The 13,481-nt window shown below is 42.4% G+C and overlaps 1 protein-coding gene across 1 annotated transcript in view; it reads right to left on the bottom strand.

The window, feature by feature from the left end:
* Positions 1–5,653, bottom strand: part of FAM124A (family with sequence similarity 124 member A) — a 41,291-nt gene extending 35,638 nt beyond the window's left edge. The window contains exon 1 of the mRNA XM_021526591.3: positions 5,492–5,653. Within this exon, the coding sequence (XP_021382266.2) occupies positions 5,492–5,550 (59 nt within the window). The 5' untranslated portion in view covers positions 5,551–5,653. The remainder of the gene's footprint in view (positions 1–5,491) is intronic.
* Between the last annotated feature and the right edge of the window lie 7,828 nt (positions 5,654–13,481).

Genomic DNA, 13,481 nt, shown 5'->3' with positions numbered 1-13,481 from the left:
AATAGTGGAAAGTTTACAATCTCTTCTGCTCCCTGCATCCTTTGCTTGCCTAGAACCGATGGAATAAAACCTGCTGGATTCATATTTCCCACACATTCTCTACCTAGACTTCTGGCACATTTCATTATTTCATACTAAATATTGTATTTAACATCTTCTTTTCCTTCCCTCTCTCAGAAAATGCTCCACAAGGCACACGGGAGTATTTAATAGCAGCTAAAGTCCCAGGCATGAATTGGAAGATTTGGCTCTATAGTTCTGTCTTGGGTTTCTTATCACCAAATTCCTGCAGGTCATATTACAATCTGCTTCACTAATACCAGTCCAGCACAAATCTGTTACCCTCACGATACTTCTACTTGTGCAGTCAAAATGACTGAAATGGAATTACTCACAGCAACTTGTCTCTAAACTCCTTGCTCTGGATTTCTAGGGAAGTGACAAAGACAGATGTGAAAGACAAGTGATGGGTTCCCAGCTCTAACCACTACACTCCAAAGCTTATTACCAACAGCAATGTTTGAGACCCCACGTGAGAGACACCATTGTTGCATAAGGTTTGAAAAGTTGTCATCTTCCAAAAAGCAGCTGATGAGGCAGGACCACCCTGTGCTTTAGTGAGTACACCTGGCTGCACAGCCTGCTCCCCACTCCCTCACAGAGCACTCCCAGAGGGACACATCAGGTGGCATCTATCCACACATCCCAGGCCAGGGCCTGAGTTATCCTCCTGAGGTCCTGGTTCTCTTAATTAACAACAGAAGAAGCCTTATTTATACCAAACATCAAACCTTCACACAGCTACATTTAGCCTCGCTGCTTGCAGGGACCTAAAAATTATGGGTATCAGCACAGAGCTCATGGCCTCCAGAGAGAGATCTAAAGTCTGTTTCAACCTTGCTGTCAGAGTCTTGCTCCAGTGCCCGGCACTCTCAGGTCTGCCTGCCCCAATGTTCAACCAAAAAACTTCGCTTCCCTGAGTAAATCTGTTTGGAAATGTGCCTCAACCCCAGTTTGTGACAAACAGCCCAACTTCACATTATTCAAATGTCAAATCAGAGACAACTTGAGTACCATGACATATCTGGACTGATGGGCCTATACATGAAGTAAAAGTGTCAAAAAACCCCCCACAGCAAAACAACCCCCAAAACCAAAACTAAAGAAGACTAAATATAAAAACAAGCCTTAAAACAGCTTTCAGCATTAGTGGTTTGTGTTCCTGAGAGTTTCTCATAGATGGATGAAATATGTGACAAGAGACTGATGTGTCAGCTTGAAGGATTGCCATACAAAGTTTTAAGTGTTGAATTCCTTAAAGCCAGAAACATGAGACATGAAAGCAACCTCTCACCCCAATAAAACATTCAACTATTCATTTGATAATTTAAGTGATCCATTCTGGCTGAGGACACAAGTGGATTACAGTGTTCTTGATATTTTACCTCTAAGTGGGGTACGACTTAATATATATATCTATATTGGCTGCCTTACCTTCTATTAACAAGTGTATTTTCTACTTTAGAACCTCACACCTTTTACTGAACTGCAACAATTAAAGAAAGGCTTTTTTGATCTGCTTAAGAGATAAGTTAACAGAGGTTCAAATAATTTGTGATTTGGCCAGGGTCACACATGCAGCTGGGGAGAGCCATAAGGAAAACAAACAAGTATAGCACACTCCAAAAATGAGCATAAACTCTGCATAATAAATTTGAGGAATGAGAGACAGGAGAAAATGTAAAGGAGGCAACAAGCACCATGAAAATTAATTGTAACCAAACAGCATTGGATTTTGCTAAGTATATGTTACAAATAGCTGCTGCATGGTACAGTGTCATAAACTTCAAACATTTAATTTCTCTATATCTTGTTGAACTGTTTTGTTGCAGTTGCCTACTACTAAAAAATACTATAAACAATATTCCTAAAATTCATCAAATTCTCAACAATTAACTACTGTTTAATTCAGTTTGCATCATCAATGTTTACATTTTAAACTTACAGAAAAAAACTTCCCCACCTGGTACTTCAGCAATATCTCCCCACTTTCGCTAAAAAGATTGATTTTTATTTGAAATATAAGTGGGTAAGTAACACATTCAAATAAAAATTATAACTTCTCGAAATATTAAAAAAATTTAAAGTGAGGAAAAAAATTACATGTTTAGGCAAACTTTGAGACAATCAGTAATGTAATGATTAAAGTGTAAACCTTTTAAGACATGGGCTCTTACAGCTGTATAAGCAAACAAGTTAACTTGTGCTGGGAACTATCATGAATGTTGAAATGTTTAGAAATTGATGTTTAGAACTGAGAAACTACCTGTTTTTCCACATTCACCTGGGATATCGGTCCTGAATGCAGTGAATTGAGCTGATGCTTTGTCCTGGATGCCAGTGGTAGCCAATCTGAATTGTTGCCTCAAAATCAGGCATGCCTAACAACTTCCAAATTGTCTTAGTTTGTCATCTTTGCTCTGCTGTTCAAGGACAGTGAAATAATAGCATTTGCATGGCTTGTAAAATGAAGAAAACATTAAAATAAATGTTTCTACAATTTCAAATTCAAAATTGTTATTTTTTCACTTTTTTGTTTTTCTTTGCTATTCAACTACAGTTCTGTAAATGCATACATTTATCCTCCCTTCAATCTTTCTTCCACTTGTTTTTCTTTGTTTTCTTTCTAATAAAAGGCCAAATAAGGACTTTTTTATTCTTCCTAAAATGTCAGGTTTTATAGTACAAATCCACTACTAAAACTACTACCAGAGAAAGCTCTGTATGCCATACTTCTGGACTAAAAGTTTTCAGTAGCAGATTAAATAAGATTCTTATACTAAAAACTCCCAAAATATGTTTCCTGAGAAGATACAACTTGTATAGGCAAAGTCTCTTAGATCAAGGATGGTCAAACTATTTCAAATCTCATTAATAAACAGCCAATATAAACTAATTGGCTTATACGTTCTACACCCTTTATTTAGGTACTTGACAACACCAGCTCAATCCATTCTTATTGGATTCAGGAACTCCAAATATGCTATTTTTGTTCAACAGACTCTTTGCCATGCCAACCCTATTTACCAAGGCAAATGCAGTAAGAGGAACATATTTTCAAAAGGATTAGGAAAATGAAGGGTTTGAATTGTAATTGATCTTGCCTTTAGCAGAGAGTTTTGCCTGCTTTTGTAGCTGGCAGCCACAACAAAACCTTAAGCAACATATGCCCTGTGGAGTACTTGATGTGTTCAATTTGTTAGCTGCTCTAAGCAGCTTCAGCAGCCCAGGCTCTGTGTAAGAGCTCGCACATCATTATGTACAATCATTGAGATGACAAGGGCGTGCAGTGCCTGGAGTTACTACAGTCACTGTCCACTATTGTTCCCTGAGTGACAGAAAGCGACCACTCCATGCAAAACTGGGACTGAATCACTCTGACAGTTGTTCCTCATTCTTTCAGAGGACTATTGCTGAAGCTCAGAATAGTTGTTTTTTGTTTTTTTTTTTTTACCATTGAATAATGAAAAAGGAATACAGTTTAATTTAGTAATAGTGGTGATGGGACTGAGACAAAGCAAATAGCAGATCTGGTAACAGGGAAAAGCAAGTGCTGTGAACAGTTGGTTTGGTGAGAAAGCTGAAATATAAACATTGTGAAAGAGACATACGCAATATGTTTATCAAAATTAAATAGCTGCTAAACAAAACTAAAAATAATAATTGAAATGCAGAGACCCATTGCTTTTCAAAATAAACGTCAGTGCAAAGCACTGCAGTTATTAATTGCCATAAGTCATTGTTCAAATTCCTCAGACAGAGTCTTCCACCAACCCATACTTTCCAGTGTCACACATGGGACAGAGACACTTCATAAAATCTACAGCTTTAGCACCTCATCAACACCAGACACAAGCAGCTGTCACGCTGGTCCATGAGGTCTAAAGGCTAATGTCACCAGCTGGGTCAAATCCTTCCAAGTGTCTGTCCCAAGGAAACCCAGGTTTTTCCATTCCAGATAAACACAGCAAATTAAGAGTGACTTGACCAATCAAGGGGTTTTTGAGCTTTGAACCAGGCATGAATTCACTGATTACTTTGTCTTCCTCTTATCCACATCCCTAATGGGGACTAACCTATATCTGGAAAAGAAGCCTGGATTTTGTTTTCTGTTGAACTTATGTCAAATAAAATATTTTAAAGCTTTTACTGTTAAATGTGCCTACAATATAAGGTGATAGGAAAAGTCCTTAACTTCTCAGACTGCAGAAGAGATTAAAAAATTATTTAAATTACTAGCTGGATGTATGAAAAAGATTACCATATAGCCTTTTCACCCTTTAGATTTTTATTTGCAATATTGCTACTTCAGTTTTGGTGTGGTGCACCTGATACCACTGTGCAAAGAATTACTTTTACAGTTTTGCAAGTCAGACTAGAGGCCAAGGGAGATGCACCAGGCAAGGAGCTTGGAGAGAAACAGCTGGAGGAGCAAGGAGTGAGAAGGAAGACACAGGAAAGAACAGCCTTATCAGGATTATGCAATCTCTTTTTGCCCTTCTGCAGCCACAAGAGGAGCAAAGGCTCACTGCCATTCCTGACAAGATCTCAAGGCAGCAGCGTGTAGGAAAGCATGTAGGACAGGCTTGAAAGCACTTCCCTTTCTCTCCCACAGAGATGGGCTGAAGGTGTGAGCTGAATGGGAGATCCCATGGATCATCCCTTGCAGCTCCATTAACTTAGGAGAAGTCATCCACCTAAGAAACACAGTACATTCCTGGCAGCAGTCATGAAGTCAGAGGGAAAAAAAAAGTCTCCTTGACTGAGATGACACTACCAACAAAGTTTACAGCAGTTCACAGGCTAGCATGGTGAGTTATCACAACGAGAATCACAACAGCAGCCCTATTTCAGGGTGTCTGCAAATCGAACTTGCTTTTGTAGAAGGCTCTCAATGGTCCTTCTGAGGAGTCAACTCTCTCTGCCTGATGCTGTCTGGGTGTCACTTCCAGAAGGAGAGGATAGGTCCTGGACACGTTCTCAGACTATCCTCAGCCGCACTATCCCTGGGATACAAGCCCTGACCAGCGCATCTGCAGCCCGCGGAGCCGAGCCATCACAGAGCACTTTGGAGTTCAAACTTAAAGACCTGTCCGTGTCCTCCTCCCCGTGTGTAGCGGGAGGACGGTGGGGACTGCCTCACCGAGGGGGAACGCGACCTCCCCGGGGCAGTCGGAGCAGGGTGATGCCCCCTCGGGGTCACGCCGGACCGAGTCCCAGGAGGGCAGGAAAGGAAGGGCAACGCAAGGCAAGGAGATTCGGCGCTGAGCGGGATGCTCCCGGGGCGCCGGGCCCCGCTGCCGGAGGGAAGCTCTGCCCGGGACACGAAGCCGCCGCCCCAGCCCTGCCCCGGCCCCGCCGCCGCCGGCAACAAGTGCAGCCCGCGGGCCGGGCGGGAGCTGCCGCCGGCCGGGAGAGCCGCCGCACTCACCCGCCCGTCTCCGCTCCCGAGTCCACGCACTCGTCCTCGCCGCCGGGCTGCTTCTCCATGGCGGGGCTGGGGGCTCCGCGCCCGCCCTGCCGCCCGCCGTGTGCGGCAGAGAGAGCCGCGACAGCGAGAGCAGCGAGAGCAGCGGCGAGAGCAGCGAGAGCAGCGGCGAGAGCCTCGGCCGCTCGGCCGGCCCGGCCCCCGCCCCGCGCCGCGGGAGGCGCCGCCCGCCGCGCCCGCTGCTTCCAGCGAGCCCGGCCCGCGGGCAGAGCCGGCAGCCCCGGCCCGCGGGCAGAGCCGGCAGCCCCGGCCCGCGGGCAGAGCCGGCAGCCCCGGCCCGCGGGCAGAGCCGGCCGCCCCGGCCCGCGGGCAGAGCCGGCCGCCCCGGCCCGCGGGCAGAGCCGGCGCGGCTGCCGGCTCAGAAACTGCGTCAGCTCTTCACCGCGGCACTTCAGTGCTTCCTGGGCTAAAGGTGCAGCGCCCGTGTCCAGTGGAAGTTAAGAGAGACTGTTGGTGTAAGGACGTTCTCACTATCCGTGCGGCCTCGGAACTTCCGCTGTTACAGCCTTTTATTTGAAGTCTTTCACGGAGCTGAGCTTCCTCCAGCCTCCCTCAGTGCTGCCTGGCACTTGTTCATTACATCGAATACAACAATAACTTTGAAATTACACACAGAAACGGGCGACGGGTCGTTTCCAACCTGATGAGAATTTTTGTAATGATGTAAAAGGAGCGTTAGAACCATTTTGAATGCTGCTTGTGAGGAAATGCTGATGTAGAAAAGATGAGTGGTAGTGTCTGTAAGGTGAGAGTGAAAGGAAAAGTTTTGGTTGCACTCCTGTTGTCTATTTATTATTGTTTTTGGAATTCAACACCAATCTCTTTCATCATCACTTACAGAAATATAAATATCCATCCATGTAGATGTGAACCAAGATCTCACCCAGCCAAAAAAAAAAAAAAAAAAGTTGGTGGGAAGAAAAAATATCTTCCCTTAATCCACTGAGTCGATTCAGATCTTACAAGGGGGGATAGGGCAGAACTGATTTGTTACCTCTGCTCTCTAACCTGGGAGACCAACTCTTTGTCTCTTCTGAATCAGATTCAAATGCTCAGGCACACAACTGGGATGGGGTGCTCTGTGTTCCCCACAATGTAGATATTGTGGGACAATTTAATCTACCCCATACTTGGAGGCTTCTTCCTTTAATGTTTTGTGGAAGATGCCTTGATGAGTTGGAATTTTCTTTTGGAAAATCTCTAACAATCACCAGATTTATATTAGCTGTAGGCTCTTGGAGAAAGTGGTCAGAAGTAAAAAAAAAAAAAAAAAAAAAAGTTGTTTTAATAAAAAAATTATTTTCTTATACCTTTTCTTATTTATGTCTTACAAGAAATAAGAAAAATTGGGGAAATCTTGACACTAAAGACATAAAACTGACCAGAATACAAAGTTATACCACACAAACCAACCTTCTACTGGTCTAATAAATGCTCAACTGGTTTAGTTTGCCACCAGTGCTTTTATTTCCATCTCTACATTGCATGGCACTGCTGTCCTTTACATCAAGTCTGCCAGTGGTCCCTCAAGTTGTATATGGCAGCACAAAATAATAGTGACACCTAGCACTGTTTGACAGGCTGTGTGTAGTTCATGCTACTGTTGTCTGCAATGGTCCAGATTCTCTAAAATAATCTGGGTGTAGGTAGGATGGTAGGACTCTTGTGAAATAAAAAGAAAGGAGAACACCTTGGGAAGAGCTGTCAAGGTGGTGTTGCCTTGTTGTAGGAACAACACGTCAGTACCGAACCCCAAAGTGCTTATTATGAAACTAGAGAATTTCCTTTGCTCCATCTTGGAGAGACACTGAACTCATGTGTTGTCCTGTGGCCTCTCAGCACCACAGAAGGTCAGCCCACTGAGTGTCTTCAGAGATTTTTAGAGGAAACTTTCAGCTTCTACTATTCATCAAGAATTAGGAAAAAAAATTGTAGTATAGGAAAGTTGGTGTTTGATCTGTTTTGACTGTCTGGTTGCATGCATGCATAGGTTGCATGCATGTCAATTTGAAAGCAGATAAATGAGTTCTCATTTTATGTGGAGAATTTCACATTAACATTCCCATAAATATAAGGATTTAGGTATGGAATAAGCCCCCTTAATAATCCCTCTTCCATTCTCCCCCCAGCAAGTTGTTAAAAGCTGGTTTGGACAAAACGCTATAAATGGGGCTCATACAGAACAGTCCTGTGCAGGCACCTACACAGTAATTGAGAACATATGGAAACAACCTATTCTGTGCATTGTGACTGGTAAACTGCCATCCAAAACGATTTACTCACAAGATGAAATTCATACAATTTCTTTAGGACTGGGACCAAAATTCTGCACTTGTCTGGTTCCCAGCTTGCTAAAATTTGAATCACCACTTTCAGGTAGGAGGCATTAATATTTTCAGATATTCTGTGTCATTAGGGGATTCCCCCGAAGCTGGACAGAGGCAAAACTGAGACAACAATTCTTGATTCCCAACTCAGATAATTATTTTATTCTCCATCACTACAATGGCCATGGACAACCCTGGGCATCACATGCCCATGGCCATCACAAAAGTGGTGTTGTAGTCTCTGTTGCCAGGATTGGACAGACCTGCTTGTTTTTCTGATTCTTAGCCTACACACATGCATTTGTTTACCTAGTGCAACTGTGCTTTAAAGCAGGTCACTTTTATTTGCTTTTAAGAGTGGTTTCAAAGTGAAATAAACTGACTCTGGCCACTGTTGAACTGATTTAAGATGTAACCAAACCTCCTTAAATATTTAGAAATAGGTTTAGTTAAATTGATACGTTTCTGTATATAAAATTTTAGGTGGTCAGCTAATAGATCTTTTCCATTTCTGACTTTTATTATTCTAGTTAGTTTTGTTTAAACACTGGCATACGAGGGGATCTGGAATAGATTTTATGCTGCATTTAAGATTAATTTATTCCATCTGTCCCAGGGAGGGAAAAAAGAAACATTCAAAGGAAATATATAATTAAGATAGTAAGTAAAGCTACCGCAAACTGTAGGTTCTCTTATTTATATATTTGCCCCATTTAACTCTGTTTTATTCTGGTCTTTCACATAATTATGGTGAAAAGGAGACTTCTCTATATTAAATTCCAAGCATTTAAAAGGTTTAAATGAATGAGGTGTTAACTCCTGCCCCTTACTTATGTTTTCTCTGTTACCTGTACTTCACATTAAGTCCTCTCTACTATTTCTTGAAAAAAGAGATGTTAAGTTTTAATTACTTTATTATACTTGTGATGCTGTGATATCAATTCAAAGAGAAAGATAATAGTGAAAATATTTCTAAGTTAAATTTCCTCAAATTTCAAACCTTTCATTTAATAGCAGTGGTGGCAAGAACCCAGACACAAATGTATCAGGAGACTTTGGATCTTCAAAGATGCCAAAAAAGTAAGGCATTCTGTTCTCAAAACCAAACACTGAGGATGTGAAATGAGCATTATTACTGCAGGAAGTTCTCTTGCTCCTACCTGCCTAGATCCAGATCTAAAATAGGACCTAAGGTACTTAAAAGAGGATGTAAACCCTGTTTTTATGACTTCGTTCAAATCTATTGTCATGGTAAGTCCTACATAATGGGTAATTAGTAAGTTTCTGCCTTTCAGAGGAAACTTCTAATCTATCTGGGGTTCTATGTGAAAATTGCCCTAGGGTAACCATTTTAGCTTGCATCAGCAAAGTTAAGCACCACCTAACTGCAACCTTATTTGTTATATGGTGCAGGAGAGCAATAACTGCAGCCTCCAGCTGAAAAAGGCAGATTGGGAAGCTGAAAGATGAACCACATCAGATCATATGGGGACTAAAAGTAGGGGAAGCAAAAGCATCCATTTCCCCAATGAATCCACACTTGGATTTGAATTTCAATATCTTTTCTGCTCCCTGAGCTCTGTCTGCTGGGATATCATCTTTCCTGCACCAGCTGGGAGGATGGAATGTAAGCAAAAGAGTGTAGCAGGGTAGGGAGAGAGGAAAAATATGTGTCTCTTGTCATGTGACTGAAATTCTGGTGATGGGTGTCTTCTGTTGTGGAAAAAGCACTCAATTATTTTCTTTTCATGCAACATTTGGGATCTCTCCCTTTTCCTATGCAATTCCAAAACAAAAGCAGACCAATGCCACTGAAGTTCCTTCTGGCATTATGCTATAAATTAGAGAGTCCTCTTAGCTTTTGAGAGGCGGACCAAAAACCTAGCTTAGCAGAGGATTCAGCACCATAGACAATGAAATAGCAAAGATGCCAAAGGACAGAATTTTTCATTCCCAACTAAAACCTTTTAAATTGCTCTGTTTCTACCCTCTGCTACCTGACTCTGGAGGCAGAATCTCACCCTCTAATAAGGGGTTCTGAATTCCATGCCTGGCACTTTCCACACTACTCTAAGTATTGCAGTGATGAACTTCTCAGTTTACAGAACCTGGCATTTATAGAAAAGTCTTTCTCCTTTAATGGTCCCCATGGAAATTAGCCCTCTGCAGGTCAAGGCTTTGTTAACATTCACTGCTGGACTTAAAACACGGGGTTGTGGTTTAAAAAAAATGAGACAATTGCAGTTTTGGAAGGAGGAGGAAAATTATGGCTTGGCATGTGGTTCACTCTTCATGCTAGGTCAGCCCTAAAAGGCTGACTTTTAGACTGGTAAATGTTGCCAAAATAGTTGTGGCAGTTTCTCACATAGGCTGTTGGGTTGTTTGGATTTTTAAAGGTTATTATAAGGTCAGTTTCATTTGTGGTGGGTCTCAAGCCAGACACCCAACATCCTAAAATTCTGCAATTTTGAGGTAAAATACAACTATGCAATAAAAAGCTATTTCTTCAAAGCACCAAGGTGAGGGTTTTCAGTGAAGTTTAAGGGACCTTGGTTCCCAGGTCCCACTCTTCTAAGTTTCATTTGAAATCTGTAGCACAGACACACTCCTACCCAAGTTCATGGTACAGTACAACAAATGCTCATTTTATAAGCAAATTTCTTTTTTTACTTGAATTCTAGTATATTAATGTTTTTATGGAAAATTTCTAGCACACAGTAACAACTGCTATAAAAACTTGACTATTTGGAGTCCTTTTCAGTACCATCCTGAAGCCCAGGACTCTATGGGGGTACAAAGGAAAGTGGAGCTGCACCCCTACACTGTTCAGGCTTCTGGCTGGAAGCTTGACCAGTGTGGGTGATGAAAAGCCCTTTCCAGGTGAAGTAAAGTCAAGGTGACTCTGTATTATGGACATCAGGAATTAATCTTGTCCTTACATTGCAAGGATCCCTTTCAGACAGAACTTTCCAGTGGATGTTATCAGTGGTGCCAAGATCAACACCCAGGATTGCACCTTCGGGCAGTGGCTCTGTGCCAGACAATGCTGAATCAGCCCCAATCTCTGCTGATGCACTCATCAGTGCTGACATCCTAGATAAAGCAGGAGAGGTGAGCCTTTGCTGCAAGCTTTGACACAGCCCTTACTGGTGTGAGGGAACTTAGAAGGGCTTAGCAGCAGCTTGGGCAGCCCTGAAGGTGCAAAGATTGGTACAAGGGCTGCGTGCTATGGTTGTGTGAAGGCAGGTGGAAGTCATGCCCTTGAATTCCCCTTTTTCTGGTCACCAGCTGGTAGTGTTACACTGTTCCTCTTCTTTGCTGCTCTGCAAGAAGAGAGAGTGCCAACACAATCCAAGAAAAGCCATCTCTACTTTCTCTAGAACTAGAGAGCTGCTTTCAACATATCAGTGGATGGGTAGAGGCCTAAAAATTTGCACATTTCCAAGTACTCTTAGCCCACTTGGCCAGAGGCTACTCTGATCTGTGCTGGCTGACAGAGTATTGGGCTATCTTCTGTGGACTTGCTGAGGAAGGGAGGCAGAGCTTGAGCTAGAGTATGAGTCTGGTGATGCTTGGGTGTTTGCCTTGCTTCTCTGTTGATAGAAGTGTTAAGTGTGTACTGGCACACATCCACTAAAGCACAGTGGAAATGTTTCAGTTGACACATTTAAAGAAGTGCTAGCCAGTGTCATGGGGTGCCACACGTGTGAAAAGTATACCAGGAAAGCAGACAATGGACTTGCTGTCACTTTTATGAGGTCAGTGAGACAGTTCTGGCTTCTGGTAAGTGTCCTTAACCCTTCACATATACTCAGTGAATGATTATTATATTCAGAAAAGCACTCCTATATTGGTAACCATGACAACTCCTATTAAATGAAGGGTTTTTTCATGAAATAGTGTGCTTTACAAGGCAGAGAAAACATTTATTTTCAAGGACCAATCCTGTACCCATTGATGTTCAAAGAGGAAAGATTAAGCCCCTGTGGTAGCAGCATTAAATATTACAGCAGCTTTTACATGTAGACTCTTCTGAAACTGAAAATGATCTTCAGGTTTTTCCTTTGCAGCTGGTCATGACAGTAAAAAGTTTTACTCTGGAAAGCAGCTACATTTAAAACACTCTTGGATCTCCAAGGGAGATTTTATTTCCTAATTGTTCTACCACATTTACAAAAAATAAGTCTTGAATTACCTGTGATACAATTTTTTAATCATAAGATAGGCAGCCAGATGGTTTTACTAGGTTTAAAGTTTTTTACTTAAACTTTTAATCCAGTGGATGTGAATTTTAGCCACTGATGTATCAAACCAACATCAAGAATGCCTATTTTGTGCATAATATAAACAATGATAAACACAGTGAAGTAGCTCACTAAAATAAAATGTAAGCAATTTTTGCTAGAGGATATTTGATTCCATTTCCACTTCTGAGATCTATGAGCAGGAGTAGCTTTACTGGTGTACAGGGAGATGTTAAAGTCCCACTTGCTCTGGCTGGTGTAGGAGCTCCTGTGTCCAGTGGCTTTGTGCAGCCTCCCCCTCCCTTGTTAGACTGAGGCTGTGACTGCTATAGCCCTTCTCTCATGTTGAGAGCAGCCTTGAATATGTGATCTCCCTGCCTGTGCTGAGGACATTAGAAGGCAATGATGAAATGTTCAGGGCTGGGTTGGATGGGGCTTTGAGCAACCTGGCGCAGTGGAAGTTGTCCCTGCCCATGGCAAAGGGGTTGGAACTAAATGATCTTTAAGGTTCTTTCCAACCCAAAGCATTCAGTGATTCTACCAAAGCCTGGCAAGGAATGAAAGCAGAGTCTTGTACAGGAACCATGGGAAGAAAATCATTGGGACTTAAATAAAAACACTCTGCCCCAAAATATGGGCCAGGCAGTTTTTTAATATCTTATCAGAGCCGGTAAATCATTGAAAGAATGTAAAATTTCCCAATTTTCTGGTTCATCCATTTGTACCAGGGTGGTCTTTTCTGAGAGTTTATGGATCATATTAAAGGTCTCAACTAAACCTGCAAGCTGCATCATCCAGTGAGCCACAGAGCCAGGAGGTCTCACTCTTGTGCAGCAGAGCCACTCAGCAGCTAACACTCAGCTAAAGGGAGGATGCACATCTGCCCTTCTCTCCTGTCCCTGACTGTGCATGTGCACCTCCTCATCTCCACACTACCTGGAGAATTTGAAGGAGCTGATCTGACTGAAAACCAGCCTAGCAAAAGGAAGAAATGGTTCATCCCCAGAAACATTACTTTCCTGGACAGACTCAACTTCTCCTTGCACCAAGTCCAGCAGCAAGACAAAGAGAGGGACAGAACAGCGTGGTTGTCAGTGGATGGTTCTTCCAAGGCAGAGGACAGGACCCCAGCAGCCCAGATTCAATTTTACTTCAGCTGCTGTTCTCAAACTGCACTGAAAGATTTGCAGAATTGTAACTAGGCCAAATAAAAGTATAAAGGGCAGAAACTTGGCCTGAAAATCCATTAGGCAGAATGGATTATTAGGAAAGAAATTTGGATGCTATTTCTGTGGTCTGCAAGTTTTAACTGAAAATTACATAAGTTTTTTTGGCTTGTGTAAATCAACTTTTAAAAATATC

Source organism: Lonchura striata, chromosome 2 (genome assembly GCF_046129695.1).
Source record: "Lonchura striata isolate bLonStr1 chromosome 2, bLonStr1.mat, whole genome shotgun sequence".
NCBI lineage: Eukaryota > Metazoa > Chordata > Aves > Passeriformes > Estrildidae > Lonchura > Lonchura striata.
Note: the sequence above shows the minus strand (reverse complement) of the source record. Positions and strands in the feature narration are given on the sequence as shown.